This window comes from Symphalangus syndactylus, chromosome 5, assembly GCF_028878055.3.
Source record: "Symphalangus syndactylus isolate Jambi chromosome 5, NHGRI_mSymSyn1-v2.1_pri, whole genome shotgun sequence".
NCBI lineage: Eukaryota > Metazoa > Chordata > Mammalia > Primates > Hylobatidae > Symphalangus > Symphalangus syndactylus.
Window position 1 is genome coordinate 94,170,921 of NC_072427.2, and position 27,386 is coordinate 94,198,306.

Genomic DNA, 27,386 nt, shown 5'->3' on the forward strand with positions numbered 1-27,386 from the left:
GTTTACATCATTGTATACAAGGGACTTGAGCATTCTAATTCTGGTATCCGCAGGGTCCTGGAACCATTCTCCCACGGACACCAAGGGACAACTGTACTTGTTTTTCATGACAGAAAACATGTTTAGGAGTACTAATTTTTTTTTTCCCCCATAGAAGATTTCCATAGAAGAAGGGTTTTGGAGAGAGATACCATAGGAAAATGCTATCAGCATGATTTCTTCCTGATGTTATCCTTCACCACCTGGTAAGGTACCGTTTGCCACGTTTCTCCACAGTAGCCCCCAACACCATTCCAGGCTGTACTCTTCGGAATCAAGTTACTAGGCATAGCCCATAATCAAAGTGGGGGTGGGTGGGGCAGAAATCGAGCTCCCGCTATTGGAAGAAGGGGTATTTAGATATATTATTTAAAATTTTCCTGTGAGGCGGATCCTGGGGTCACACTGAAACGGTGGAATGGGGGCGGGGATTGGCGAGCAAAGTGACTCGACCCGGCAAATCCAGCCTGGCAGGAAAGCCCGAGGTCGGGGCGAACAGGGCCGCGCGCCCTAGGTGGTTTAACTTCGTAAGGAAAGACTCCGCAGGCCGGCTCTTTAGTGCGCAGCTTGCCCGCCTGCGGGTTACTGGGTTTTCTGACCCCTGACTCGAGGTAGGGGTTATGGGGATGTGGGGATGCCGACTTCGTCCCCGGCTGTTTTGGGAGTTGGCGGCGAGTCAACTGCACATGCGGACACTGCGCATGCGCGAGCCGAAAGCTTCCGCCCGGGGCGGAAGGGGCGGACCCGGGAGACTGAGGACTTCGGTTGCTTAAGGACACCAGGCGGGCGCGACGGCCTTCAGCCTCTCCCTCTGCAGTTTTGGCCCGTTCCTTTAACTTGCGTTCATTTGGGGCTGTTTGGTGTTTTCACGTGCCTTGGGCCCGCCCACTGCAGCCGCCATCTTGGAAGCGGCCGCCGGCGCCTAGGTGAGCTAGTAGGACTTCCGGGTCGGGCCTCCAGTTGCCCTGGTAACGGGAGCAGAGTCGCCCTGGTGCGTTCCTTAGTCTTTCATTCAGCGTAAAAAGAACTGAGTTCAGGTCGCAGGTCCCCTCCAGGGCGGGCATTATCGTGTGCGCTGCAGTAACCTCTCATCTTGTGGAGTTGTTCACTTAGCGCATATTGCTCCGGCGCGTTGCGTAACGCTAAGGAGCCTGAGGCCTGAGGTCCGATGCTCGCTTGGCTGGCCTGTGGCGGCGGGAGCGGTGTGTGTCGGACCGTAGGACGGCCTCACGACTACAGTTTGAGGACTGTGGGGGCGGGGACGGTGCCTGTGTCTGTGGCGGTCACCGGGCTTCACGTGGTCCTCAGCAGGGTGCTGGTGGACAGCTTGCGCGAGGGCCCGGGAGTCTTGGGGACACTTCCCGGCGCGGTCTGTGGACTGAGCGCTGGCACCCGGACCGAACCAGCAGCCGTTTGCCTCTGGAGCTGGACATGCCGACTTTCGTTAGGTCAAATAATGAACCTTATACTGCGGAAGTGCGGTATTAATATTGCCTGGAGTTCTTGTCTCTTGCTCATTCTGCCCTCATATGTTTTAGGAGTAGATTTATTTTATTTTTAATTTTTATTTACTTATTTTTTGTGACAGAGTCTCGCTCTGTCGCCCAGGCTGGAGTGCAGTGGCGTGATCTCGTCTAGCTGCAGCCTCCGCCTCCTGAGATCAAGCGATTCTCCTGCCTCAGCCTCCCGAGTAGCTGGTATTACAGGTGCCCGCCACCACGCCCGGCTGATTTTTGTATTTTTAGTAGAGACGGGGTTTCACCATGTTGGCCAGGCTGGTCTCGAACTCCTGACCTCAGCCCGCCTCAGGCTCCCAAAGTGCTGGTTTTACAGGCATGAGCCACTGTGCCCAGCCATTATTTTATTTTTATTTATGTATTTATTTTTTGAGACGGAGCCTCGCTCTGTCGCCCAGGCTGGAGTGCAGTAGCGTGATCTCGGCTCACTGCAACCTCCCCCTCCCGGGTTCAAGCGATTCTCCTGCCTCAGCCTCCCAAGTAGCTGGGATTACAGGCGTGTGCCACCACGCCTAGCTATTTTTTGTGTTTTTAGTAGATTAAGCTGTAGTCGCTAGGTCTGCAAGATAAAACTGTTTTAGAGGGACTGATATAATGGGAATTCTGTTACTGTAGGGATCATGATTTAGCTCACCGTATAAACCTTTCATGTACAAAAGCACTTGAGAGAAACAGTTTACCAAAACATGCATTTGTATACTTAAAGGTACAAAGAACAGTGATTATCATATAACTGGAAAGTAAATCAAAGAAATGTTTTTTATTTTAGATCGAGCATTTCCACAGAAATACCGTTTTGTCCTTTTTGAAAAAACAGAACTGTGTTTCAGAAAAAAGAAACTACAGTTTTAGCATGCAGAAAGGAAAAGGGAGAACAAGCCGGATCAGAAGACGAAAACTCTGCAGAAGTTCTGAATCAAGAGGAGGTACAGTTTTTCTTTTAGTGCCAGTAATGAAAAAATAAATCCTTTTGTGATTGCTTGTTTGTTCATACGTAGCTTTTCTTTCTTTCTTTCTTTCTTTCTTTTTTCTGAGACGGATTCTCGCTCTGTCACCCAGGCTGCAGTGCAGTGGCGTGATCTTGGCTCACTGCAACCTCTGCTTCCCCGGTTCAAGTGATTCTTCTGCCTCAGCCTCCCAAGTAGCTGGGACTACAGGCGTGAGCCACCATGCTCAGCCTAACACACAGCTTTTCTCAAAGGCACACAGTGTTCAAAGAGAATCTTTCTTTTTTCTTTCTTTTTTTTTTTTTTTTGGAGACAAGGTACATTCTGTTACCCAGATTGGAGTGCAGTGGTGTGATCATGGCTCTCTACAGCCTTGAACTCCCAGGCTCAAGTGATCTCCTCCCTTAGCCTCCCTCCTGCCTCAGCTTCCCAAGTACTTGGGACTACAGGTACGTGCCACTGCACCCAGCTAATGTTTTTTTAAATTTGTTTTAGCGACAGGGTCTCACTATGATGTGCAGGCTGGTCTTGAACTCCTGGGCTCAAGTGGTCCTCCTGCCTCGGCCTCCCAAAGCACTGGGATTACAGTTGTGAGCCACTGTGCCCAGCCCAAAGAGAATATTTCTTAAATAACACTCTTTTTAATGGTGCCATTGTATTCTTTTAGATCCTGGTGGGAATGTGAAGATATCTAACTCATTGTTTCAACTGTCTTCTCTGGGGATGACTCCCAAGTTTCTTTTTCTGGTCTTGGCCTTTAGCTACCTGTAGGATATCAATGTTTGGATGTAAATTTATGACTTCAAATTCGGGGTCACCCTGTTTGAAGAAGATACTGTATCTTGTTCAATACAAAAGTGCTTGGCCATCTGGAAAGTCCTATGTAAATCCAACTGGATATGGTACAAGATATTGATAAGTTCACTGTTTTGTTTTGTTTTTTGCTGATGGAGATCCAGTTGTTTGATCATCATTTATTGAAAAGACTATCTTTTTCCACTGATTTGCCTTTGCACTTTGTCAAAAATCAGTTGTTCATTTACAGGTGGACCTCTTCCTATTTTCTGTGTTGTTCCTTTGACCTATTTGTGTCTGTCTTGACAATATCACACTAATTTGATTACTGTAGCTTTATAATAAGTTTTAAAATCAATCTTTCAAAGATATTGGGGCTATTCTAGGCATTTTATATTTCCACATGAATTTCGGGATCATCTTGTTAATTCCTGTATGAAAGCCTGCTTGAATTTTGATTAGGATTACATTGAATGAACATAGTCGTATGTTGCGTAAGTATGTTTTGGTTGGTGGATCACATGTACAGTGGTAGTCTTACCAGATTATAATATTGTATTTTTTTTTTTTTAAGAGATGGGGTCTTTCTATGTTGGCCAGGCTGGTCTCAAACTCCTGGCCTCAAGCAGTCCTCCCACCTTGGCCTCCCAAATGCTGGGAATACAGATGTGAGCCACTGCGCCTGGCCAATACTGTGTTTTTGTTGTAACTTTTCTATGTTTAGATACACCAGTTCTTAACTATTTTGTAAGTCTGTCTGACACATTTCATCAGACATGTTCTTTTAAAAATGGTAATCTGATTATATAGTGGTTTTAATCACCATTTGTTCTCTCCTTGCCTGATAGTGAATGAGAGCCACAAGTCTGAATTTATAGAGCTGAGGAAGTGGCTGAAAGCTAGGAAGTTTCAAGATTCAAACTTAGCGCCTGCTTGTTTTCCAGGTAAGATCTAGCCTTCAGCTGTCCTGCCCTTTCCCACACGAGAGCCAGATAGATGGTAGGGGCCACTCTTGCAGGTGGGCCTCAGCAGATATTGTCCTTCAGCTGGTTTGCATGTGTTCCCCTTGGGTTGGAGGAGGAGCCCCCTATGTGTGGCCAGTTAATTGCGGAGTGGTGGGCCTCAGCACTGAGCTGAGGTAGACTGACATTCTCTTCTGGAACTTGTGCTTATTAGGGAGGTTAGGTTAACATTTTGCCAGGCGCGGTGGCTCACATCTGTAATCCCAGCACTTTGGGAGGCTGAGGCAGGCAGATCACTTGAGCTCAGGAGTTTGAGACCAGCCTGGCCAACATGACGAAATCCTGTCTCTACTAAAAGTACAAAAGTTAGCCAGGCGCGGTGGTGTGCCCTGTAGTCCCAGCTACTCTAGAGGCTTAGGCGGGAGGATTGCTTGAGCCCGGGAGGTTGAGGCTGCAGAAAGCCATGATCATGCCCTTGCACTCCAGCTTGGGCGAGAGAGTGAGACCTTGTCTCAAAAAACTAACAAAAAACAAAAACCACTTTCTTCTGGAACATTCTCTCACAGAAGTTGGGCAGCTTGCTATGGGTGTGTGCCTGCATACGTGGCCACTCCACTCTTCCCACGGGTGGGCAGGAGATAACCACAGGGAGGACCAAGATGCTCTTTTTTTTTTTTTTTTTTTTTTTTTGAGACGGAGTCTCGCTCTTTCACCCACGCCGGACTGCAGTGGCGCGCTCTCGGCTCACTGCAAGCTCCGCCTCCCGGGTTCATGCCATTCTCCTGCCTCAGCCTCTCCGAGTAGCTGGGACTACAGGTGCCCACCACCACGCCCGGCTAATTTTTTTTTGTATTTTTAGTAGAGACGGGGTTTCACCATGGTCTCGATCTCCTGACCTCGTGATCCGCCTGCCTCGGCCTCCCAAAGTGCTGGGATTACAAGCGTGAGCCACCGCGCCCGGCCATCAAGATGCTCTTTAAAAGGATTTGGAGTCTGCTGTAGCACAGAGATAGTGGTGCAATTAGGGCCCCAAAATTCTACATCACAGGGCAGGCTGCACCTTACAGAAAAGTCAAAGCATATACCAGACAATGCTCCCCTTGGCCATTAGAATTATTACTCAAGTACCCATTAGGTAATTGAACTTTGAGCAAATTAACTTCCTCATATACCCCGCGCCAAGGCAAATGATTTCCCATCTGTGCCCCTTGCTGAGTGAGGTGATGTGTGTAAAGTTGTTCTCCATGAGTCAGTTACACATCATGACTTTGAACTAAAATGCTTGATTTGAGCCATTTTCTATTAGGGCCCCTTCTAGTTGATGGTCATGAACCATATTGTCAGCCTCTAAAATAACGCTTGACTTTCTGTTTTTGTGTGTCAAAGATGGTCAGTAAAAGCCACACCCTTAGATGTACAGAACAGAGTTTTTCCCCAGATGATCAAGAGAGTCAGTAGTGTCAGCAGTAAACTTGCCGTGTCTAAGGCCTGCCCACATCTCTGGTGTCATTTCCCCTAAGAAGGATGGGTTTAAAATCATCAAGCAGGAATCAGCAGATGGTTCAGTTGGAATACCTGAGAATAGGTCATCTGTTTGTAATTTGGAGCAGTAAAGAGTTCCTATTTTTAAAAGTGAGAACAACTTGCCCTGGCCCCAACCCCAGATTTCCAGTGATGCAGGTGCAAAAGCACAGTGGCTTGGCAGTGACCTATGGCCAGTGCTTACAGTTCTGGGGACAAGGAACCTTCTGTAAGTGCTTCATGTAGTTTTTAGCTCTTAATTAGTATATGATAGGAGGTGACATTTTTGGGCTTCGGTCAAAATGTATGAACTCTGGGGAATTCATCTTAGTTTGTGGAGGGGCACAGGAAATCTCCTAAGCAGGATTCCATCTTTAGACTCTCTCTTCTTTTCTGCCTTGGGAACTGACCCCAGCATTTCCTTTCACCACCAAAAGCACTAGCCAGGTCAGGGCCTCCCATGTAGATTGATGATAGTGGAAATTTTGAGGCTTTGAGACATTTGTAATAAGCTTTACTCTTATGAGTTTCTAATGGCCACTTCTACTTTGCCTAGTATATCCAATATGAAAATGAAAGTAAGTGTAGATTACTATATGTTTTTTGATATTAAACACTATCTATCATATAAATATAGGTAAAGGATCTTCTAGATGTATTCCATAGGCCAGCTTTTGTTCATATATATGTTTGGAGAGAATTTCTACTTAGATTAGCATGTAAGTTTTTGGAAGGATAACCACGTAGAAGAAAATCTTCCCATTAGTAATTGATTCCAGGAGGAGTTCTGGCGCACAGGGATGATTAACTCCACAATGGGGTACACAAAATCAGTGAAGTAAGTTAACGCTAGAACTAGCTGTATGAGCAGTCAGTATCCTCCTGGGAGGGGAGATGAATTGGGACTCATCAAATCCAACTTGCTGGGAAACCGATGGAGGACTTGAGGCAGGAATTCCCACCATGAGCCGGGAGCATCAAATCCAACCTGCCAGGAAACTGATGGAAGACTTGAGGCAGGAATTCCCACCATGAGTCGGGAGCATCAAATTTAAGTTGCGGGAAACTGATGGAGGACTTGGGCAGTGAGCCACCGTGAGCCGGGAGCTCCCAGTAGTCCTGCATTGACTTGACTGAATTATTTTCCCTCCGAGCTAAGAGAGGAAAGGTGAAGAATGATGAATTGGAGACATTAATGCTCTAGGCCTCTTATGATCACGTAATACCTATGCCTGCCAGAAAAGCTGTCATCTGATCATCCTTTCAGTGTTCGTCTGACTGTTCCAGGAGCAGAAGCTTAGGCATGGAGGGAGAAACTTCTGGAAGTTGGTATTAATTTTTAAATAAAGGAATTTATTGAATTAATTGGTACTAATGCAGCTGCTGAGGTTACTATGGTGACTGTGCTCCAGCCGGAGCCTTGGCTCACAGGGAACAGCTGGAGCTGACCTACCCAGCTGAGCTCACCAAGTCATGGAGAGCCCATCTCATGGGTTACTTGATCAGAGGGGAGGATGTCTGCAGGCTTTGTGGGGACTTGAGTGGGGTTTGCTGGCCAACCGGCCAATCAAAGGGGTCTCAAGGTCTTTACTCGGGAGAGCTGAGTTTGGTAATGGGGATAAGTGGCCTGGGGCTCTAGCCTCAGAGGTTGGCTGGGCATTCGGAATAGCACCTTGTTAGCTGGTAGGCCCCAGGGGAGAGAGTCCAGCCCAAAGCGTCCTGCAGGAGGCCCAGCAGTAGGTCTGTATAAAGTCCACGGTGCTCTTTAGGTCTCACCTCTGAAGCTGACTTTGCCCCTCAAGGATTATAACTCACTGGAGGTCGACATTTTCTGGAATAGCTTTCTTACTCCCTGTTTTCCCTGGGAACCAAAGGCTGAGAGACATCCAGCTTCAGCCTTGTATAATTTTGAAGTTCACATTTTTTTTTTTTTTCCATAATGGTATCTCTAGGACCTTGAAGTGTATAGTAGGATTTACTCTCTTTCTGTCTTTGCTTTCCTAGGTACAGGAAGAGGGCTGATGAGTCAAACATCCCTGCAGGTGAGAACTTTTCTTTGATCCTTGAAACCCAATGTAGATTTTGCTGCTTTGTTTTTGTGCTTCAAACGAAGTGGATTAAAAAAATTTCAGACATATAGTCATTTCTTACTTACCTAATAGATATGTTTGAATATGGTTCTATCAACTAGGATTAAGTTTGTTGCAATAAAAGACAAGCCCAAAATTGAGGTGCTTAAGCAGCATGGAAATTTATTTTGTTCTCACTCATAGAAACAAGCTTGGAGTAGGCTACCCTGGCTGGTGGGGCAGTCCCATGGCTGGCAGAGGCCCCAACTCCTTCCAGCTCTCTCATGTCCTTAAGGGAACTTGCACCCTCAGGTCAAGGTGCGGGTCTTGGAACTTGGGCAGCAGGAGAGAGCAAGCGGGTGAGGAAGGGCAGGCTTCCTTCCTTTAAGGAAATTCCAGTCCCTCTGTCCTTGGCCAGTGATCAGGTACACAGCCCTAGCCAGCTGCAAGGGAGGAGATCCATGCTGGCCTTTCCCCAGCCACGTGCCCTCTAAGTAGGATTCCGTTAGTGAGGAGGGGGAGAGAAGGCGTGTTGGGATAGGCAACTAGCAATCTCTGCCACAGCACATGTTACATGTCAGATCACGTTTTAAGTATGCTAAGGGAGCTGCTGCTGTCTGTGAGGCAGTCGTGGTGCGGCAGGTAGAAACCAGAGCTAGGGGAGGATGAGGCCTCAGGCTTGGGCCAGAGTTGCCTTCAGCTGCCTGGGGGCCCCAGCATGAGACCCCTCATACTCTTGGCTTTTGTTTCCTCACCTACAAAATGAGGAAGTAAATGACAGCCTCCAAGCTTTCTTTTCATTCTTCCGATGCTATTTTAAAGGATCTCTAGCGCACGATTTTCTGTGAAGCCAGAAATTAATTTCTTCCTTTATTTAAAAATTATCTTATTTTTAATTCTCTATTTAAAACTCGCACTCAGATGTGTACATATATTTAGGCTAAGGAATGGTATCTTTTTTTTTTTTTTTTAAGTAGATAAAAGGTCTTTTTTTTTTTTTTTTTTGAGACAGTCTTGCTCTGTTGCCCAGGCTGGAGTGCAGTGGCGCGATCTTGGCTCCTTGCAACCTCCGTCTCCTGGGTTCAAGCGATTCTCTTGCCTCAGCCTCCTGAGTAGCTGAAATTACAGGTGTATGCCACCATGCCCAGCTAATTTTTTTTTTTTTTTTTTTAAGTAGAGACTGGGTTTCACCATCTTGGCTAGGCTGGTCTTGAGCTCCTGATCTCAGGTGATCTGCCCGCCTTGGCCTCCCAAAGTGTTGGGATTACAAGCATGAGTTATTATGTCTGGCCCAAAAGTAATTTTAATTGTTAAAAATGTTGTGTTAAAAAGATAAGTTTTTAAAATATTAAAGGAAAGTATAGTTTCTTTAAAATGCAAGCGGCCGGGCGCGGTGGCTCACGCTTGTAATCCCAGCACTTTGGGAGGCCGAGGCGGGCGGATCACGAGGTCAGGAGATCGAGACCACAGTGAAACCCCGTCTCTACTAAAAAAATAGAAAAAATTAGCCGGGCGTGGTGGCGGGCGCCTGTAGTCCCAGCTACTCGGAGAGGCTGAGGCAGGAGAATGGCGTGAACCCGGGAGGCGGAGCTTGCAGTGAGCCGAGATTGCGCCACTGCACTCCAGCCTGGGCGACAGAGCGAGACTCCGTCTCACAAAAAAAAAAAAAAAAATAAAAAATAAAAAATAAAATGCAAGCATAGTCAGCAAGGGAATTCAGGTTATCTCTCCTAAACAGATGAAAATCACAAACACAAGAAGTCCAATATATAAAGAATGGTATGTTTTAATGTTGTAATTCTATTATGCCATGTTAATGTTTTCAGCATTTAAAAATTTTTAATTGTGGTAAAATATATGTAACATAAAACTTTTTTTTTTGTAATTAAGAAGCCTTTATTGGGTTATATTCACTTTGACCCTCCTGCCAAATTAAGAGGGAAAAAATGAAAAACAAAAATAAGAAATCCCAGTAAAAGAGCCCCTCAAGATTTCATAAACTACAAACTAAAGCTGCTAGTTAATAAGGAAATGGCAGAATTTTCAGAGCTGTGTAATACAAAAATTCCTGTAATTTAAGCAGATGTTTTCCTCACTGATGACAAATCTTACAACACAATGTGAAGTTATGCTACTTGGATATTTGTAGCAAAACCGTTTTTTTTTGTACAAAAACAAAAGCAAGGGACCATGAAAAAAAAGTATTTGTTCCTCATGGCCTATGAGCGTACAAATTTTTTAGCAATTTAAAAGGGTAACCGACAGCCTGACATTTTTCTATACCCCACCTATTCTGCCTGTCTGTAGGATTTGTAAATGAAAGTAACATCTTTCTAGCAGAGGTCTCATCTATCTCCCACTCTCTCCAACTAATCCTACTAATTTTCCCTCATCTTCCTGAGCATCCTCTGTGAACAGCATTGCAAGTTGGTTTTAAAAATAGAAAAGAAAAAAGAAAGAAAGTTTTACAAGGGTTTTGTTGGTTAATTACCAGTGGAGTCAGTCCACCAGTAGTTTGATTTCATTGGCTAGCAGCTGGTTCATGTTGAACAGGCCCCCTGGGAGCTTGGTGAGCAGCTCTTGCTCCATGCTTTCAGGGTCACTGTCAACAGAGCTGGAACTTGCACTCATGTTGTCAACAGCAGTGCTGGCTGGAGGACCCAGCTCCGGCTCACTAGTCTCACTGGCAGTGGACACCACAGAGAGCAGGGACATACGCCGGGCGAGCCGGCCAGAGGGTAGAAGGGAGGCAGCATAGTCTGCTATGATACCAGCTACATCTAGATTACAAGCCTTATCAAAGGTGATGAAACCTACATTTGCATTGGCCTCACAGACACAGAAGGAGCCGCCATCTTTCATCAACAGGTCAATGCCACACACATCTGTCCCCAGGATATTAGATACCTGGATAGCTAGCTGCTTCCCTTGTTCACTCAATGAGCACATCATTCCCCACACCACCTAATGAGCAGTTGCTTTGCATTCTCCCATCTGTTGAACAATGTAACATGGTGCCAACCACACGGTCTCCCACGACAATGACATGTACATCCCGTCCATGTGACTCTTTAACATACTTCTGGAACAAGTATGGTGCTTCATGGCAAATAAGATGGCTTAGATCAGCCAAATGGTGCTCATCTCGAGCCAAGAAAACGGCTTTACCTCTGTGACCCCGCGTATTCTTTACTACCATTGGGAACTCCAGTACTTCAGCTTCATCAATCATTTTAGCAAAATTTTCATGGCCACCATAAGAGAAAGTATCTGGCAGAGGAACACCGTGGCCAGCCAACTCTTGAAATGTCCAGAACTTATTAACCCAGTTTAGGATGGCTTGAGGTCGGTTCACTAACTGGCATCCCATCTTCTCTAGATGGCACAAAACAGTGATGTCACTATCACTTTGCACCCAAGGGGTTGGTACTCTGACTACCACCACTTGTGGGTAGGCAGTGATTAGCTCTCCATTGATCCGCAGACCCAAGTTTCCTTTCTCGATTGTCAGCACCACCTCATCCATCACCACAGCCCTGAAGTCCAGTTCCTCCTCACAACGTTTGGCCTTCAATGCTCGTAAAATCTCTTTTTGAGGATAGTCTTCCCTGATGTGATGATCTGTCAAAAACCACAACTTGGCAGCCACAGAACTACACATCTTGATCAGCTTGTGCTTCCTTGCCTAGATTATTTCCTCTTGGATGTAACATCTGCCAGCTGATTATGGAAGATGAACAGTCAGATATAGAGGTCTGCAAGAGTCCTGAGCACAGGGGCTTCTGTCCCCGAGTTAGAGTGCACCACCCTCCTAGCAGGTGGAAGCAGCCCATGAATCCATAAACCCGGAAGCTCATCTGACATAAAACTTACCATCTTAACCATTTTGAAGTTCAGTAGTATTAAGTACATTCATATTGTTGTACAATATTTTTATTTTTGGAGGAAAGTGTAATTGACTTTATTCTGTAGCAGAATTTGGGGATGAGAAATGTCATGTATGCAGCAGTAACTACAGGTAGTTTTTGTTTAGGTCGTGAAATAATTGGCAGTTGTTTCACATATACATTCAAATGTGGTTGTTTTATTAAAAGTTTTTGAAAATTGAGACATATTTTACATATAGTGAAATGCACAGTGAAGTGTACAGTTTGCATTTTGATGATAAAGAGATTTACCCAAATATTTTCGAACCAGAAGATCATAGGATGTTGGAATGGGAAGTGACCATAGTGATCATCCAGCTTAATCTTGCTTTACAGATGAGGAAACCAGAAATTGATCCTGGAAGATTTTTTGGCTGAGAATTTTTTTTTTTCTTTTTTGAGATGAGAAATTTGTCACGCTCTGTTGCCCAGGCCAGAGTGCAGTGGCGCAATCTTGGCCTCTCGAGTTCAAGTGATTCTCCTGCCTCAGCCTCCCGAGTAGCTGGGATTACAGGCGCCCACCACCATGGCCAGCTAATTTTTGTATTTTTAGTAAAGATAGGGTTTCATCATGTTGGTCAGGCTGATCTTGAACTCCTGACCTCAAGTGATCCACCCACCTCAGCCTCCCAAAGTTCTGGGATTACAGGCATGAGCCACTGCGCCCGGCCTTGGCTGAGATTTTTAACCAACTTAGATGCCAGTTAGAATTAAAGGAGAGTCTTACATCTGGCTTCTTCATGCTGTGTTTATTTAAACTGTTTTCTATTACTTTACATCTGATTTTTCTTTCTATGGTTCTATCTCAGTGGGAGACACTGAAAACGCTACTCCTGCAAGTGGTAGAGTTCGATGCTCACTGTGCTGGGCATGCCGGCCTTCCTTTAGCTCATAGGCGCGGGTTATGTAGAGAGCAGACCATCACCTGGCCGCTTGGATTTCACTGGATACAATTTTTTGGGGTAGTTTCTGTCTGTTTGCTATTGGTAGCACTATTTCCTGGCATAAGAAAGTGAAGAAACAGGTGAAACCCTGTTTCTATTAAAAATACAAAAATTAGCTGGGCATGGTGGTGGGTGCCTGTAATCCCAGCTGCTTGGGAGGCTGAGGCAGGAGAATCGCTTGAACCTGGGAGGTGGAGGTTGCAGTGAGCCGAGATCGCGCCATCGCGCTGTAGCCTGGGAGATGAGCAAAACTCCATCTCAAAAAAAAAGTGAAGAAACAGTGTAATTTGAATTGTCAACATGTTTCCACCACTCATTCTGGTGAAGGGTTGACTGCTTGTGGGCGTCAGTCACATAATTAACCTTTCATTTTTGTTGGGGCTGTGGGACCTGGCATTGGAGCAGCCTCGTGTGCATCTGCTGACTCACAGAGTTGGGAGTGACTCCATTGGTGGGCTCATTGGTGGCTTTTGGTTGAGTTATAGTAGGTTACTGGTAGGTGATTGTGGGATCAAAGACTTTGTAAGACTCATACTCATGGGTCCTTCCCAAAGCACAGGCGTCCTCAACTTTACTTTCCTTTTGGCCAGGAGGGACAGATGATTATTTCATTGCCTGAGAGTTGCCTGCTCACCACGGACACAGTGATTCGAAGCTACTTAGGGGCATACATTACTAAGTAAGTGACCACACACATGCTTACCTGGTGCAAGTGCTTCTCCTTAAGGTCTGTCATTGGCAAATATGTCACTTGAGACATAATTCATTAGAACCCAGTCCTTTGTAGAGCTGATAAATACCTGAATGATGTGAAAAGTTTACTCCATTCTAGAAAGTTTGCCTGCCCTTCCTTCCTTCCTTCCTTCCTTCCTTCCTTCCTTCCTTCCTTCCTTCCTTCCTTCCTTCCTTCCTGTCTCTCTCTCTCTCTCTCTCTCTCTTTCTTGCTTGAGACAGAGTCTCACCTGTTGCCCAGGCTGGAGTGCAGTGTCGTGATCCTTGGCTTATTGCAACCACTACCTCCCGGGTTCAAGCGATTCTCCTGCCTTAGCCTCCCAAGTAGCTGGGATTACAGGTGCCTGCCACCACGCCCAGCTAATTTTTTTTTTTTTTTTTGTATTTTTAGTAGAGACAGGGTTTCACCATCTTGGCCAGGCTCGTCTTGAGCTCCTGACTTCGTGATCCACCTGCCTCGGCCTCCCAAAGTGCCAGGATTACAGGTGTGAGCCACCGTGCCTGCCCAGAAAGTTTGTTCTTAATTCACTGTAAATGGCATTTCTAAGGTTTTTAATAGGCTTCCTGGAGTGTGGGTATGATATCCCGATCCATCACTGACTAAGAAATAAAAATTAAATGGGATAATATATGTAAATCACAGCTGAGTGCCTTGGCTCATAGTAGCCTCTTCTCTTCCATCATAGTAGCTCTTGACAAATGTAAGTTACTCTCTCTTATTTCTGCCCTTATTGTACTTCAGTTTTTCTTGAACTTTGAAGAGCTGTTGACATTGTGAAAGAATTAGTTTTATTTAGGTATAGAAGAGAGGAGGATGATGTGAGAGAACTGTTTTCTGGCACACATTCTGCTGGGCCTTTGTTTTGGGGCATCTTTGAGGACAGAGTGAGACCCGCAGTGGAAGGGATTTCTAAATACAAGGGTTGAAAGAGTATACCGCTTCTTTCTTTCTGAGTCAGGGTCTTGCTGAATTGCCTAGGCTGGAGTGCAGTGGCATGATCTTGGCTCCCTGCAACCTCCACCTTCCAGGTTCAAGCAATTCTCATGCCTCAGCCTCCAGAGTAGCTGGGATTACAGGTGTGTGCCACCATGCCCTGCTAATTTTGTATTTTTAGTAGAGACGGGGTTTCTCCATGTTGGTCAGGCTGGTCTCGAACTCCTGGCCTCAAGAGATCCACCCACTTTGGCTTCCCAAAGTGCTGGGATATAGGCAAAGGGCCACTGTGCCTGGCGTATACTGTTTCTTAACCATTAGGTAAGTGCTGGTCTTTTTTTCCCCCGGCATGTTTTTGGAAGAAAGTGAATAGGTCTTTTAGGCCTGTGTAGAGGCAACGATGCTGTCATTATTAACATTTTCTGAATCATTCTGAAATTTTGAGTGGAATGTATGGCAGTATAGGAATCTGGATGTTGAAGGACTGATGAAAACTTTTTCTAAATACATTCAGGCACCATGAGATCTTTTTATTGGCAATTGTGCAAATAAAAATACTGTGATACATAATTTGTAATAGAGCAAGTAAACTTAGGAATAAAAGCTTTAGAACTGCAACAAGTGTATATGAGCATATTCAGTTTTGGTTTAGGTTGGTGCCCTCCAATAGAGCTTTTAGCAATGACAGAGATGTTTTTTCTGCATTGTCCAGTATGGTGGCCACTAGCTCTGAATGGCTATTGCGCAATTAAAACATAGCTTATCTCACCAAGGGATTGAATTTTAAATATTCAATTCTAAATAATTAAAGGTTAAATTTAAATAGCTCTGTGTACCCAGTGATTACTATATCAGCTGCTACAGGTCTCAGTTCTTTCCACCATTTTTTCCCCACCATATTTTATATCTTTGTATAGGTGAGACAAATGGACTTAGGTCAAAAGCTTTACAACTGGAGAACCAAGTTGGAAGCAAAGAGGTTTTTTTGCAAAGAGGAATCTCTTGCAAACAAACCTGGAACTTGGCTTAGCGAGTCAGTTTTTCTGACATGTAAGTATGGCTCTTTCAGAGCACTAGCACTGGGGCTGTGTTCCCCCGGAGAGGAAGAGCCTTAAGGAAGGGAGGAAGGAACTCTTTTGAGTCTGTTAAGTAAACTGAGCGTGTTGACAGTTTGAACACACTCCTTCTGGCAGCAAAACAAACTGCTTGGCTTATTTCGTATTTTGAATCAAAGTAATTCCTTTAAACTGGCTTTTAATTTTCAAAGGTGGAAGCCTCCTCCATCTCCTCTGCTGGCGCTGTGCACCTTTTTAGTTTCAGAAAAGCATGCTGGGGACCGATCTCTTTGGAAGCCTTACCTGGAGATTTTACCCAAGGCCTATACCTGCCCTGTTTGTTTGGAGCCAGAAGTGGTGAACCTTCTTCCCAAATCTTTAAAAGCGAAGGCTGAAGAGCAGAGAGCCCACGTGCAGGAGTTCTTTGCTTCCTCCAGAGACTTTTTCTCTTCTCTGCAGCCTCTGTTTGCGGAGGCTGTTGACAGCATCTTCAGCTACAGTGCCCTGCTGTGGGCTTGGTGCACCGTCAACACCAGAGCCGTGTACCTGAGGCCCAGGCAGCGGGAATGCCTTTCTGCAGAGCCGGACACCTGTGCGCTCGCTCCGTACCTGGACCTGCTGAATCATAGCCCACATGTCCAGGTGAGAAGCTGACAAGGGAGCAGCTATTCTATTTGGATAGGAAGGCTTCCACCACCCAGAACCTGTGGCTGTAGATGGCGTCGGCGGCTTCAGGTGACCCTGTCGAGTTGGCCTGACGTCAGGAGGCTCCTGTTGTTCTTCTAGACCCCACTGTCCCTCCTGCAGTGCTTGCCTCAGCCCCTTTTCTCCACTCTCCTCTTCAGGCCTACAGAGCCTCGTGCTGCATCCTCTGTCCGGTCTTTCCCAGCAGCCTGTGGTGCAGAGCCTTCCTTCCTTCTGCCTCGTTCCTCCTTCCGGGACTGAAGCCCAGCTTGTTTTCCTGCCCTGTCCTTTTAAACTTGGTGTTATAGCTGTCACAGCATTTCTCTTTGCTCTGATCACTGACTGACTTGCTCTTTTTCCCACTGAGCTCTGAAATCTTTGAGAATGGGGTCTTTGTCTTGTTCCCCTGTCACCCCAGTGCTCATGGCAGGGCCTGGCACATAGTAGGTGTTCAGTAAATGTTTATTGAGTGGATGGGTATTTGTGGGGAAAGGGTTCTGGGAAATAATGAAAGAAACCTGATTTGGGAGGTGGTCACAGATCGCCTCCTCCCCAGCGTTTTCCCCAGGTGGCTCATTTAGGAAATGAGTGTATTTGTGGGGCATGCAGGGGTAGAGGCCTGGCTTGGAGAGCAGAAGAGAGTCCATCAGTCGGCTCACCTGTAACCCCTTTGGGGTGTGTTGTGGAGGGACATGGCTGGGATCCATGTCCTGGCCATCGCCTTCACGTGACATTCCACTGGAGAAGAGCAGCCATGCCTTGTGAGCCCACGTGCTAAGCTCACGTGCTCTCCACGTGAGATCAGAGCTTAGGGAGGTTCCTGCTCTGCTTTCTTAGCCCAAGAACAAGGGCTGTCTGCTTGTTACTTTTGTAGAAAGAAGTATCTTTAACAATCGGGAGCAAAGGAGCCTGGGATTAGGTGAGGTTTCTGTGGTTGATGTCGATGAAATAATATCGGGTGTGTAGTGCTTTAGGATGCTAGACATGAGGACTCCGTCAGTCCCCAGTGCAGTGATTTATTTTTATTGGGACTTCTGGTACATTTATGTGCCAAAACAATGATTTTATAGTTTACTGTAGGAAGACCACACCACAAACTACAGCCTGTGGGCTTGTGGCCCGAGAACCCTGAGCTAAGAATGGTTTTTACACTTTGAAAGGATTGTAAAAATACAACAACTTGTGACAGAGACCACATAGTGCTGGCAAAGCTGAACATATTTACTCTGTAGCTTTTTACAGATAAAGTTTATTGGCACCACCATGTCCTCCTTCCCTGGGCTGTGAGTGGACGTGACTAATAAGCTGCTGATGATGTCATCTGTGCTGTGTCAGGTGTTGTGGTGTGGCCATCCCCAGAGCCCTAGGGCAGGGCTCGCTCCATCATCAACGGGGTGAAGTCGAGGTGGATGAAACCGGAAATGGCATTTTCCCTGTGCGTAGTTACATGTGTTGATGGGTGTTTGAAAGCTGCACCTGACTCATATTAATATTATGTAATAACTTAATCAGCTTTGTAGTTTTACACCTTACTTTAAAAAATACCTTTAACAGTTTTTCTTTCTAGGTAAAAGCAGCATTTAATGAAGAAACTCACTCTTATGAAATTAGAACGACTTCGCGTTGGAGAAAGCATGAAGAGGTATTCATCTGTTACGGCCCTCACGATAATCAGCGGCTATTCTTGGAATACGGATTTGTTTCCGTCCGTAATCCTCATGCTTGTGTTTATGTCTCAAGAGGTTGGAATCAACTTTGTTCTTAACATTAACACTACACAATTTTTTCCCCCATTTGGAGATGTGTATTTTCAGTTTTAATAAAAATATCAAAACCGTGAGACTGACAGACACATCACCAATTTTCTAATAGGTAGGCCTAGCCTTACTGTTACTGACTGTAATTTCAGTGTTGAAGTAAAAACAGCAAAGTTTTCACTGATATTCAGGATAAGAATAATTGAGAAGTTTTCATTGCATTGGGTCAGAAGATAGAATGGAAGAAAAGGAAAACTGCTAAGGAAATAAATACAGTATTAAAGGATGGAAATGTTTATACTGAGACGTTGTCACTGGCACTAAAGAAAATAGGATTAGAGAGCAATGAATACAAAATATTTATTAAGCACCTATTGTGTGTAAGACACTGTGTTAATCACAGAGATAAATCTATCTATAGTCCTTGTTTCTGGAGGTGGATGCCATGATGAGATTTGATTTCATGTATGTTCTTTTGTAATCTATTAACTAGCCATCATCATTGCTTTTATTATTCTTGAGTCAGAGTCGCACTCTGTTGCTCAGGCTGGAGTGCAGTGGCGTGATCTTGGCTCGTTGCAACCTCTGCCTCCCAGGTTCAGCCAATTCTTGTGCCTTAGCCTCCAGAGTAGCTGGGATTACAGGCACACACCACCATGCCTGGCTACTTTTTGTAATTTTAGTAGAGACGGGGTTTCGCCATGTTGGCCAGGCTGGTCTTGAACTCCTGGCCTCAAGTGATCTGCCTGCCTCAGCCTCCCAAAGTGCTAGGATTATAGGAGTGAGCCACTGTGCCTGGCCCAGTTTTATTATTTTAAAATAGTAAGTTAGCCATTACACTTACAATGTGAAAATCCCAAATATAGTGTTAAAAAAGTACATAGAAGACTGATCTTTCCCTTTCTGAAACTGTAGAGAAGCAGTTTTCTAGGCCATGAAAAAACGGCAAGAGATTTATTAAATATATAATTTGAAGCATTTTTTAATATAGATTTGATTGGAAATAGAAACTTGGCCAAGCTGTTACTACTCCATCTTATAGGCAGAATAATAATGTGATTTCTCAAAATAAAAATAGAAAAGTAAAAACTGGGTCTTGTTGCTAGAAAACCAGCTTTGAGATTGGCTTCATGTTTTCAAAATCCTGATACATTTAATATTGATGTCCATGAAGTGTTCATTTGTTGAATAAATTAATTTGAGCAAAAATTATATTTTAGTTATATTTACATTTGAAAAATAAAATAGAAAAATCCCTCATTACCCTGCTTCTCCAAATAGCTTTGTTAATTTGTGCATATTTACTTTGAGTTTTTTGTAGTTGCAGTCACTAATATCCAGACTCCTTTGAATTCTGGTTTGGAAAAAGCTCAGTGTTGTAAACCTTTCCTCGTGTTTTTGCAGGGCCTCTACTTCTGTTGACTGTAATTTTCCAACAGTCATGCTGATGTCCTAATGACCTGCTTGTTTTTGGTGGATTTACTTAGTGGGAGCACGAGCTGAGGTTATGCGTGTTTAGTCCTCCAGCCTTGAAATTCTTACAGCCTTTCAGGGACTCAGTACTGATGTGACTGAATTGGACTTGAAGAGTAGACTTCCTTTGTGTGAATTAGGTGGAACTGTTTATGCATGTCTGGGTTGCTAAGGAGAAAGGAAGTGAGTTGAGAAGGGAAGGGAGACATACTTTTGTCTAAATTCATGCCCTAACAGTCTGATTTTTTTTTTAATATAGAAATACTTGTTAAATATCTTCCATCAACAGATAAACAGATGGACAAAAAGATTTCTATTTTAAAGGATCATGGTTATATAGAGTAAGTGTTTCTCTTTCCCTCTTAAAATTATTTCTTTAGGAAATTTTCATGGAAAACCTGGGGTTAAATTTTTGATGGGGGTGAGACACCTCCTGACCCTGTATCAGCTGACAGGTAGGTATTGAGCACTTAGTATGTGCAGTAAAACTGTGCTTGATGTTGTGGAGGACATAAGGAGTATAAGACACTTGAAAGAAACTTCTTTAGGGACATAAGGTACAAGCTAGAAATATTAAATTATGGTACCAAAAGAGAGCTTGGATGTGTTGATGAGTGGCCCAGGGTGAGTCTGTCTCCCCTGTGGTCATGTGGAAAGGCCAGGCTGGGCCTCAGGAGAGCCCACGCACCTGGCAACGTGGTTCAGGCTCTTGGGGTAGGTGGGTAGCGAGGTGATTCCATGCCAAGTGGCTAAACAGGGTTCAAGGCTCTCCCTTTTGGATTTTCTTTTCTGGATGAAATTAAGTTTGAAATGATCCCGCCATGGTGTGAGAGCAGCCTGGCAGTGGTGGCTGCTATCAGTGGGATGCCCAGGGTAGTTCCAGTTCTTAAGCGTTTCTTTTACTGGGAACTCCAGTGCATGGGCCTTGCCTCTGGCCCCTCATCCATGTTCAAGCTTCTGTCTTTTTTTTTTCTTTTTTTTTTTGAGACGGAGTCTTGCTCTGTCGCCTAGGCTGGAGTGCAGTGGTGCAATCTCGGCTCACTGCAAGCTCCGTCTCCCGGGTTCACGCCATTCTCCTGCCTCAGCCTCCCAAGTAGCTGGGACTACAGGCACCCGCCACCACGCCCGGCTAATTTTTTGTATTTTTAGTAGAGATGGGGTTTCACCGTGTTAGCCAGGATGGTCTCAATCTCCTGACCTCCTGATCTGCCCGCCTCAGCCTCCCAAAGTGCTGGGATTACAGGCGTGAGCCACCGCGCCCGGCCAGCTGTTTACTCTTTAGAAAAAAAATGGGGAGAGAATTTTCTGTTACTTAGGCTTTGTTCTTAAGTATTTGCAGACTGATTTTCTCTTGTCCTTTGACCAAGATGGCAGGTTGCATGACATTTAGCAACCCCTTTAAAAAGGTATTTGGCTCTTCAGTTGTTTGCTATGAGGTCATGAAATACTGAAATGACGGATTTGTCATTATTTGTTTTTCTACTTCAGAAATTTGACATTCGGATGGGATGGACCATCTTGGAGGCTACTCACAGCCCTTAAGTTGTTATGTCTGGAAGCTGAAAAATTGTAAGTTTCACATGTGTTGGTCTTAAGCTGTAGCAACAGGCTAGATAGAACTTTGGAGGGTTTGTTTGTTTTTGGCTTGCATTCAGATACCCAACCAGGGAGGAAAAAGGAATGTCAGACACTGGAGTTGCTTTCTCATTATGTAACTTGCCCACGTAGTGAATGTTCCATTTCTAAGTTTTAACTGTTTTGGAATTCTGGTTTTAGACTCATAATCAGAATACATAGTTTTGATAATTTTTTTGTTTCTACTCATATTTTCTTCCTGGTGACCTGAAATCCTTTAAAAAGTGTGGGCATTGGCACTGTTCAGAGGAAAGTCTTAGAGTAGGTAGCTTTTGTCCAGGACAAGTAGAGCTAGAGCCCCTAACGTCGGTCCTGCCCTGGGGCAGATCCAGAAACCTGACTGAAGGGCTGGACTTTTCCATGGGGGAGGCAGGTCGGGGAGTCCCCGGTGTGGGTGTGCATCCTGGCCAGGCTCCCTCATGTTCCTGCCTGCTGTCAGTCCTGCTCCCCGCAGCCACCTGTCGGCACATCCAGCTGTGCTGTACCCAGCGCAGGGGCAGCTTCAGCCTGAGTCCCTGGCAGGGAGAGCAGCCTTCAACCTTCTGCTGCTAGATATCCAGGGAGAACCTCTTGAAGATGGTGCCGGCTGTCCTTGAGCAGTTGGGAGGACTGACTGAGAGGAGTAGGCACAGTGCCTGGGAGCAGTCGGTGCCCCTTCAGTGACGCCTGTTCTTCTTGTGGATGAGATGATGGTGCTTCCTTCTTTTTCTCTAGGAACTTTTGGAGTAAAATTTCTCTCTGGTCTCAACACTAGACATAGTTTTTATTTTTATTCTTAGCAAATAGAGTGTTTTTATCTCACAGATACTATGAATTCTTTAACTGATGTTTCCTTCTTTTTCTTGTTCACTGGAAAACTGCGAGGCAAATCTGAGGTCCATCCAGTCGTACCTAGTGTTAGGGTGTGTGGTTTCGCACTGGCCCATTCCTGCTGTCTTGTCTTTTCTCCTTTTGTCTTCCTTTGTCTTGTTTTCTGCCTTCATTCATCTTACCTTTTATTTTGTATGTACTTATGTTAGCTTCTTTAAATCCTTCTGGCAACAAGGTATGAGTCCTTTTCGGACACTTCAGCCTAAAATTAAATACAACAACTGGCTGTTTCCCAGAGATCTTCCTTAGGCCTCTTTTCTTCCATTTAGAGTTACTGCTTACGGAGTGGGTGGCGGAAAAAGCACGTGTGGGGCTCCGGCTGATGCGTGTTTGCAGTTCTTTCTGCCTCATTAGCTCTGTCACTTAGGGTGAGTGCTTCAACTTTCCTGAGAGTTTCTTTGAGTCTAGCATGGGGATAATCGTGCTTTCTTTGCTAGGTAACTGTGAAGATTAAATTAGGTAATGGTTATTCATGAATAACCATTCTGACTGACACACAGTCATTTCCTTTTTCTTTACTGAGAACTCGTTTCACCTGTCATCTCTGAAACTGAAGCCTTCTGAGACTATTCTGGGCTGTGTCTTGCCAGCTGTTCTGAATCTAATGGGCTCCTGTTTACTTCCACAGCAGCCATCTTTCCTCCCCTTCGAAGCCACTTCCACTTCCAGATTCTCGGTGTTCAGAATCCGGTCCTCTATCCTCTTTTCTCCCAGTAGTTCTTCTTTCTAGTGTCTAGGTCTGGCGCAGCCACCTCTGCTCCGCGTCCTGCTGTGGCTCCCTTGCACCTGCCACAGCAGACCTGCCAGAGTGGGCCCTGCCTGCTGACTGAGCCCCATTTCCTGCGAGCCTTTGTGGTAGAGCACTGGAATGACCTGCATGGGGATAAAGGCTTGCTGTAGATTCCTCCTTCCAGACACGGAGCATTTGACTTTGTGAATTGGGTCCCAGTTTGCTACTATTTTGGACAGACTGTCACTTGAAGGAAAACTCCTGCCTTTGCTCCTTAGTCCTCTGCCTTTCGGCTGTGGACTCGCCCTCCTGTTCTGTCACTGGCTTCGTTCCCATGGCCGGGAACAGGACTTCATTCACTCATGGGTCAGACACAGGTTTGTGATGATAATAACATTCAGTCCTTGCTTGCAGAGAGTACCCACCCCCCGTGCTTTTTATTCTCAGCTCCTCTTCCTCCTTTCCCGTTACCTGGTCGGCTTCCACACGGGAGCTGCAAGTGGCGTGGAGGTTTGGGGAATCTGCTTATGGAATGAGTTGTATTATGCCCCTGGAGAAATAGGAGAAGGAGTTTATGTGTTGCATTGAAACAGAAAAGTCTGGTTTTTGAGAGTCTGCTAAAATTGTGTCATGGAACATTTTGGTTCTAGTACATGCTGGAAGAAAGTACTTCTTGGGGAGGTAATTTCAGATACGAATGAGAAGACAAGTTTGGACATAGCCCAGAAAATATGCTATTATTTCATAGAAGAGACTAATGCTGTGCTTCAAAAGGTATGTTTCTAGAATATGACATCCTTAAAGAAGTGTCTTGATTCAGCAGTTCCTTGTTTTGTACATGTTATTAGGGATAGTGCATTTCATAAGAGCATTGTTTAGTGCCTTAAATAAATAAATGTTGATGTAATCTCTATTTTTGTTTTTTTTTTGAGATGGAGTTTCACTCTTGCTGCCCAGGCTGGAGTGCAATGACACGATCTTGGCTCACTGCAACCTCCACCTCCCAGGTTCAAGCGATTCTCCTGCCTCAGCCTCCCGGGTAGCTGGGATTACAGGCACCCGCCACTATGCCCAGCTAATATTTGTATTTTTAGTAGAGATGGGGTTTCACCATGTTGGCCAGGGTGGTCTTGAACTCCTGACCTCAGGTGATCTACCCGCCTCAGCCTCCCAAAGTGCTGGGATTACAAGTGTCCACTGCGCCTGGCCTGAACCACCACATCTGGCCTCCATTTTTGACTGTTAACATAGTACCTATGCTTTTTCTCTCAATTTTTTTCTTTCTTTCTTTTCATTGATTTTTTCTTTTTTTTTTTTTTTTTGAGACAGAGTCTTGCTCTGTCTCCCAGGCTGGAGTGCAATGGCACGATCTTGGCTTACTGCAACCTCCACCTCCTGGGTTCAAGTGATTCTCTTGCCTCAGCCTCCTGAGTAGCTGGGATTACAGGTGCCCGCCACCACGTCTGGCTAATTTTTGTATTTTTAGTAGAGACGGGGTTTCACCATGTTGGGCAGGCTAGTCTCAAACTCCTGACCTCGGGTGATCTGCCCACCTCAGCCTCCCAAAGTGCTGGGATTACAGGCATGAGCCACCGCACCTGGCCTCTTTATTTTTAATTGGTCAGTAAAAATTGTACATATTTATAGTGGACCACATGATGTTTTAAAATAGGTATACATTGTGGATGGCTAAATCAAGCTATTTAACATATGCATGATCACATATACTTATTTTTTTGTGGTGAGAACACTTAAAATCTACTCTTAGCAATTTTCATGTACATAATATATTGTTACTGACTGTAGTCACCACAATGTACCATGGATCTCTTGAACTTCGTCCTCTGGTCCAGCTGAAATTTGGTGTCTTTTGATCAACATCTCCCTAATCCCCCTCCAACCCCTCAGCCTCTGGTGACCACAGTTTGACTCCCTGCATCTATCAGTTTGATGATTTAGAGTCCACATATAGTGAGATCATGCAATATTTGTCATTCTGTGCTGGCCTATTGCCATGTGACAACATGTCCTCCAGGTTCATCCAGGTTGTCACAAATGACAAAATTTCCTTTTTTATAAGGCTGAATGTACTTCACTGGGTATATGTGCCACGTTTTCTTTATTCATCTGTTGATGAATACTTAGGTTGATTCCATATCTTTGCCTTTACTTTTTATTAAAAGGCAAAAAGTAAAAGTTACTGTGTGACTTCAAGCATTCTTTCTCATTGATGTGTTTAGTAAATGTTTTAGTTAAATGAGAAATCAGCTCATTCGTATGAAAACATGCCTGGGATTTAAAGAGTGATTTTAATGAAGCTTGAAGACGTTATTGGAAATGAAATAAGCCAGACACAAAAGGACAAATACTGTATGATTCCACTTCTGTGAGGTTCCTAGAACAGACAAGTTCATAGAGACAGAGAGTGGAGTAGAGGTGACTGGGGGTTTGGGGAGAGGGGAATAGGGTTATTGATGAATGGTTGTAGAGTTTGGGGTGATAGAAAAAGTTCTGGAGCTGGAGAGTGGCAGTGGATCTATAACAATGTGAATGTTCTTCATGCTGCTGAACCATACACTTAAAATTAGTTAAAAAGGTACATTCTATGAGATATATATCTATATATATGTTTTACTGCAATAACAATAATTAAAAAATAACTTTCAGGTGTCTCATATGAAGGATGAAAAAGAGGCCCTGATAAACCAACTCAGTTTGGTGGAATCCTTGTGGACAGAAGAGCTAAAGATTCTCAGGGCATCTGCCGAGACCCTGCACAGTTTGCAAACAGCTTCTACCTGATTTCACCAAAGCGCGTTTGGTCACCTCCTCTGGTGGGTGTTAGTCACACATTTTAGACTAAAGTTTGATGGACTAAGTTAATATAGTTTAGAGTCGATGAGTGGTATCTGTTCAACAATTAGGAACTTAATCCTTTTCCTTTTGCTTTTCCTACAGAAACAGAAGTTAATTTGAAGAGCGTCATTGTGGGCTGGTGTGGTGGCTGCCCCCAGGACACGCAGGATTTCTGCAGGGGGCAGCACAGGTTCTGGGACTGTGAGGCTGTGAGTGAAGGTGGACAAGCTGTCTGGATGGCACGTCTAATACTCTTTTGAATAAAGTGCTGAACTGTGAGGAGAGAGGCGGACTGTGAGGCAGCCAGGAGCCAGCTGCATCCGTGTGTGGTCTGTCACCACGGGGCCTGCTTCTTATCTGACACAGCAGCTATCAGAGTCTAGTGGTTGTGCTTTTAAGATGCTCTGATACCATTGGGTTAAGGGGCAGATTGGCGGTGGGTGTGGGGCAGTGTGAGGTAGTCCTAGGTCCCCATCAGGGTGGCCCAGCCGCCAGCCCTTCCCTGTGTGGCTGCACTGAGGTGGGTGTTGAAGAGCCCCCTAGGGGACACACGGCTTCCGGGAGGAGGGAATGTCCTCTAAGCATGCTCCTGGCCTCTCAAGGTGGCGCTTGTTTAATTATTCACCTGGGAAGAATGACTGGCTCAGCCAGCGGCTCTTTCCGCTTTGTTCTGGCGACTTTCCTGGGCAGGCCTTTCCACCTGGGGAGCTGGCTCGTCCTGCACAGCTGGGCCGTGGTGGGCCTGTCTGCTTGATTCTGGGGTTCAGTGCAGGTCAGCTGATGGCAAACCACGGTGGTGGTTTGGCCTCTGTTCTTATTCTTGAGTTTTGATACTGCTCAGACCCTGGGTAGGGAGAAGGGGACGCTTCCTGCACAGCTCTCAGTGGCCTGTGGCCTTGGGACTGCCTGCATAAGTAACGGAGGGGCTTCTGGTCCCGTTCAGGCCCGTGCCGGGGACGCCACTTAGACAGTGTTGCCCAGAGTCCTGTTTACCCTCCCATGGTTCATTCTTCCCAAGAACTCAAATTCCTTCCTCATTGGAGCCTAGCGAAACCAAATGAATGGGGCCTGCTGGCCTGAGGAGGCAGGCAGAGTTTAAAATAAAACTTTCTCATGATTTCTTGAACATCTTTCCCTGTTTGTATATACAGTTTGTGTTTATTTTTCAATAGTTGCAGTATATTTCTTTTTTTCAATATTCAGTATAATGCAGTGTATTTCATCATATGCTGTATGGAGAGTGGGCAGACTTCTGTGGAGGGCCCGATAGTAACCATTTGAAGCTTTCTGGACCTGTGGTCTTAGTCCCAGCGATTCTGCAGAGCGGCCATCGGCAGCATGTCAACCATTTGCAAGGCTGGGCTCCAGGGAAACTATTGACAACGACAGGTGGCGGGCCGTAGTTTCCTGACCCCTCTGCTATGCCAGAATTTTTTTTTCCTCTTCCCTATGAGTGGACGTAAATATGTTAATTACATGACACCTTTCAAAACGGCAGCCCCTTGAGCATTAAACACCTCGCAGACCCCGCATGGTCATTGTGCTTTCCTTGTCCAGTGATTAGAAAAAATGCGCGATGGGTGGGTGCGGTGCTTACACCTGTGGTCACGTTAGGGGAGGCTGAGGTGGGAGGATCTCTTGAGCCCAGGAGTTCAGGAACAGCTTGGGTGACGTAAAGAGTCCCCCCGCCCCCCAACCCCGTTCCTACAAAACAATTTAAAAAATGAGCTGGGCGGGGTGGCCCGTGCCTGTAGCTGCAGCCACTCAGAAGGGTGAGGCTGGAGGATGGCTTGAGCCCAGGAGTTTGAGGTTGCAGTGAGCCAGGATCGCGCTACTGTACTCCAGCCTGGGCAACAACTAACTGAGTGAGACCCTGTCTCTAAAAATAATAATAAAGAAAAATTTAAAAATACACAGTGACAAAAAAGCAGCTACTCAGA

At 45.3% G+C, this 27,386-nt stretch overlaps 2 protein-coding genes across 9 annotated transcripts; one reads left to right on the forward strand and one right to left on the reverse strand.

Annotated features, from left to right (window-relative positions):
• SETD4 (SET domain containing 4) lies at positions 1 to 26,978 on the forward strand. 8 transcript variants are annotated; one of them, XR_008657861.2, is made up of 14 exons: positions 752 to 965; positions 2,326 to 2,482; positions 4,147 to 4,242; positions 7,786 to 7,823; positions 13,311 to 13,399; positions 15,654 to 16,083; positions 17,693 to 17,867; positions 19,615 to 19,696; positions 20,844 to 20,924; positions 23,241 to 23,364; positions 23,523 to 23,597; positions 25,258 to 25,424; positions 25,549 to 25,655; positions 26,650 to 26,978. XR_008657861.2 is itself a non-coding variant. In XM_055279634.2 (13 exons), the coding sequence occupies exons 2-12, from the start codon at positions 2,410 to 2,412 to the stop codon at positions 25,390 to 25,392; spliced, it is 1,398 nt and encodes a 465-aa protein (XP_055135609.2). In that variant the 5' UTR covers positions 1 to 245; positions 2,326 to 2,409; the 3' UTR covers positions 25,393 to 25,424; positions 25,549 to 26,978. The 8 variants fall into 8 exon arrangements, 5 of the variants coding, with proteins under 5 accessions (XP_055135609.2, XP_055135608.2, XP_055135610.2 ...); XM_055279634.2 differs by lacking the exon at positions 752 to 965 and adding an exon at positions 1 to 245 and having other exon boundaries at positions 25,549 to 26,978; XM_055279633.2 differs by having other exon boundaries at positions 498 to 965; positions 25,549 to 26,978.
• LOC129482966 (beta-citrylglutamate synthase B-like) lies at positions 10,307 to 11,511 on the reverse strand. Its single transcript, XM_055279636.2, is given in 2 exon segments — positions 10,307 to 10,805; positions 10,807 to 11,511. Coding segments are annotated over 2 exon segments (1,161 nt in total). The 3' UTR covers positions 10,307 to 10,349.
• Positions 26,979 to 27,386: the final 408 nt, after the last annotated feature.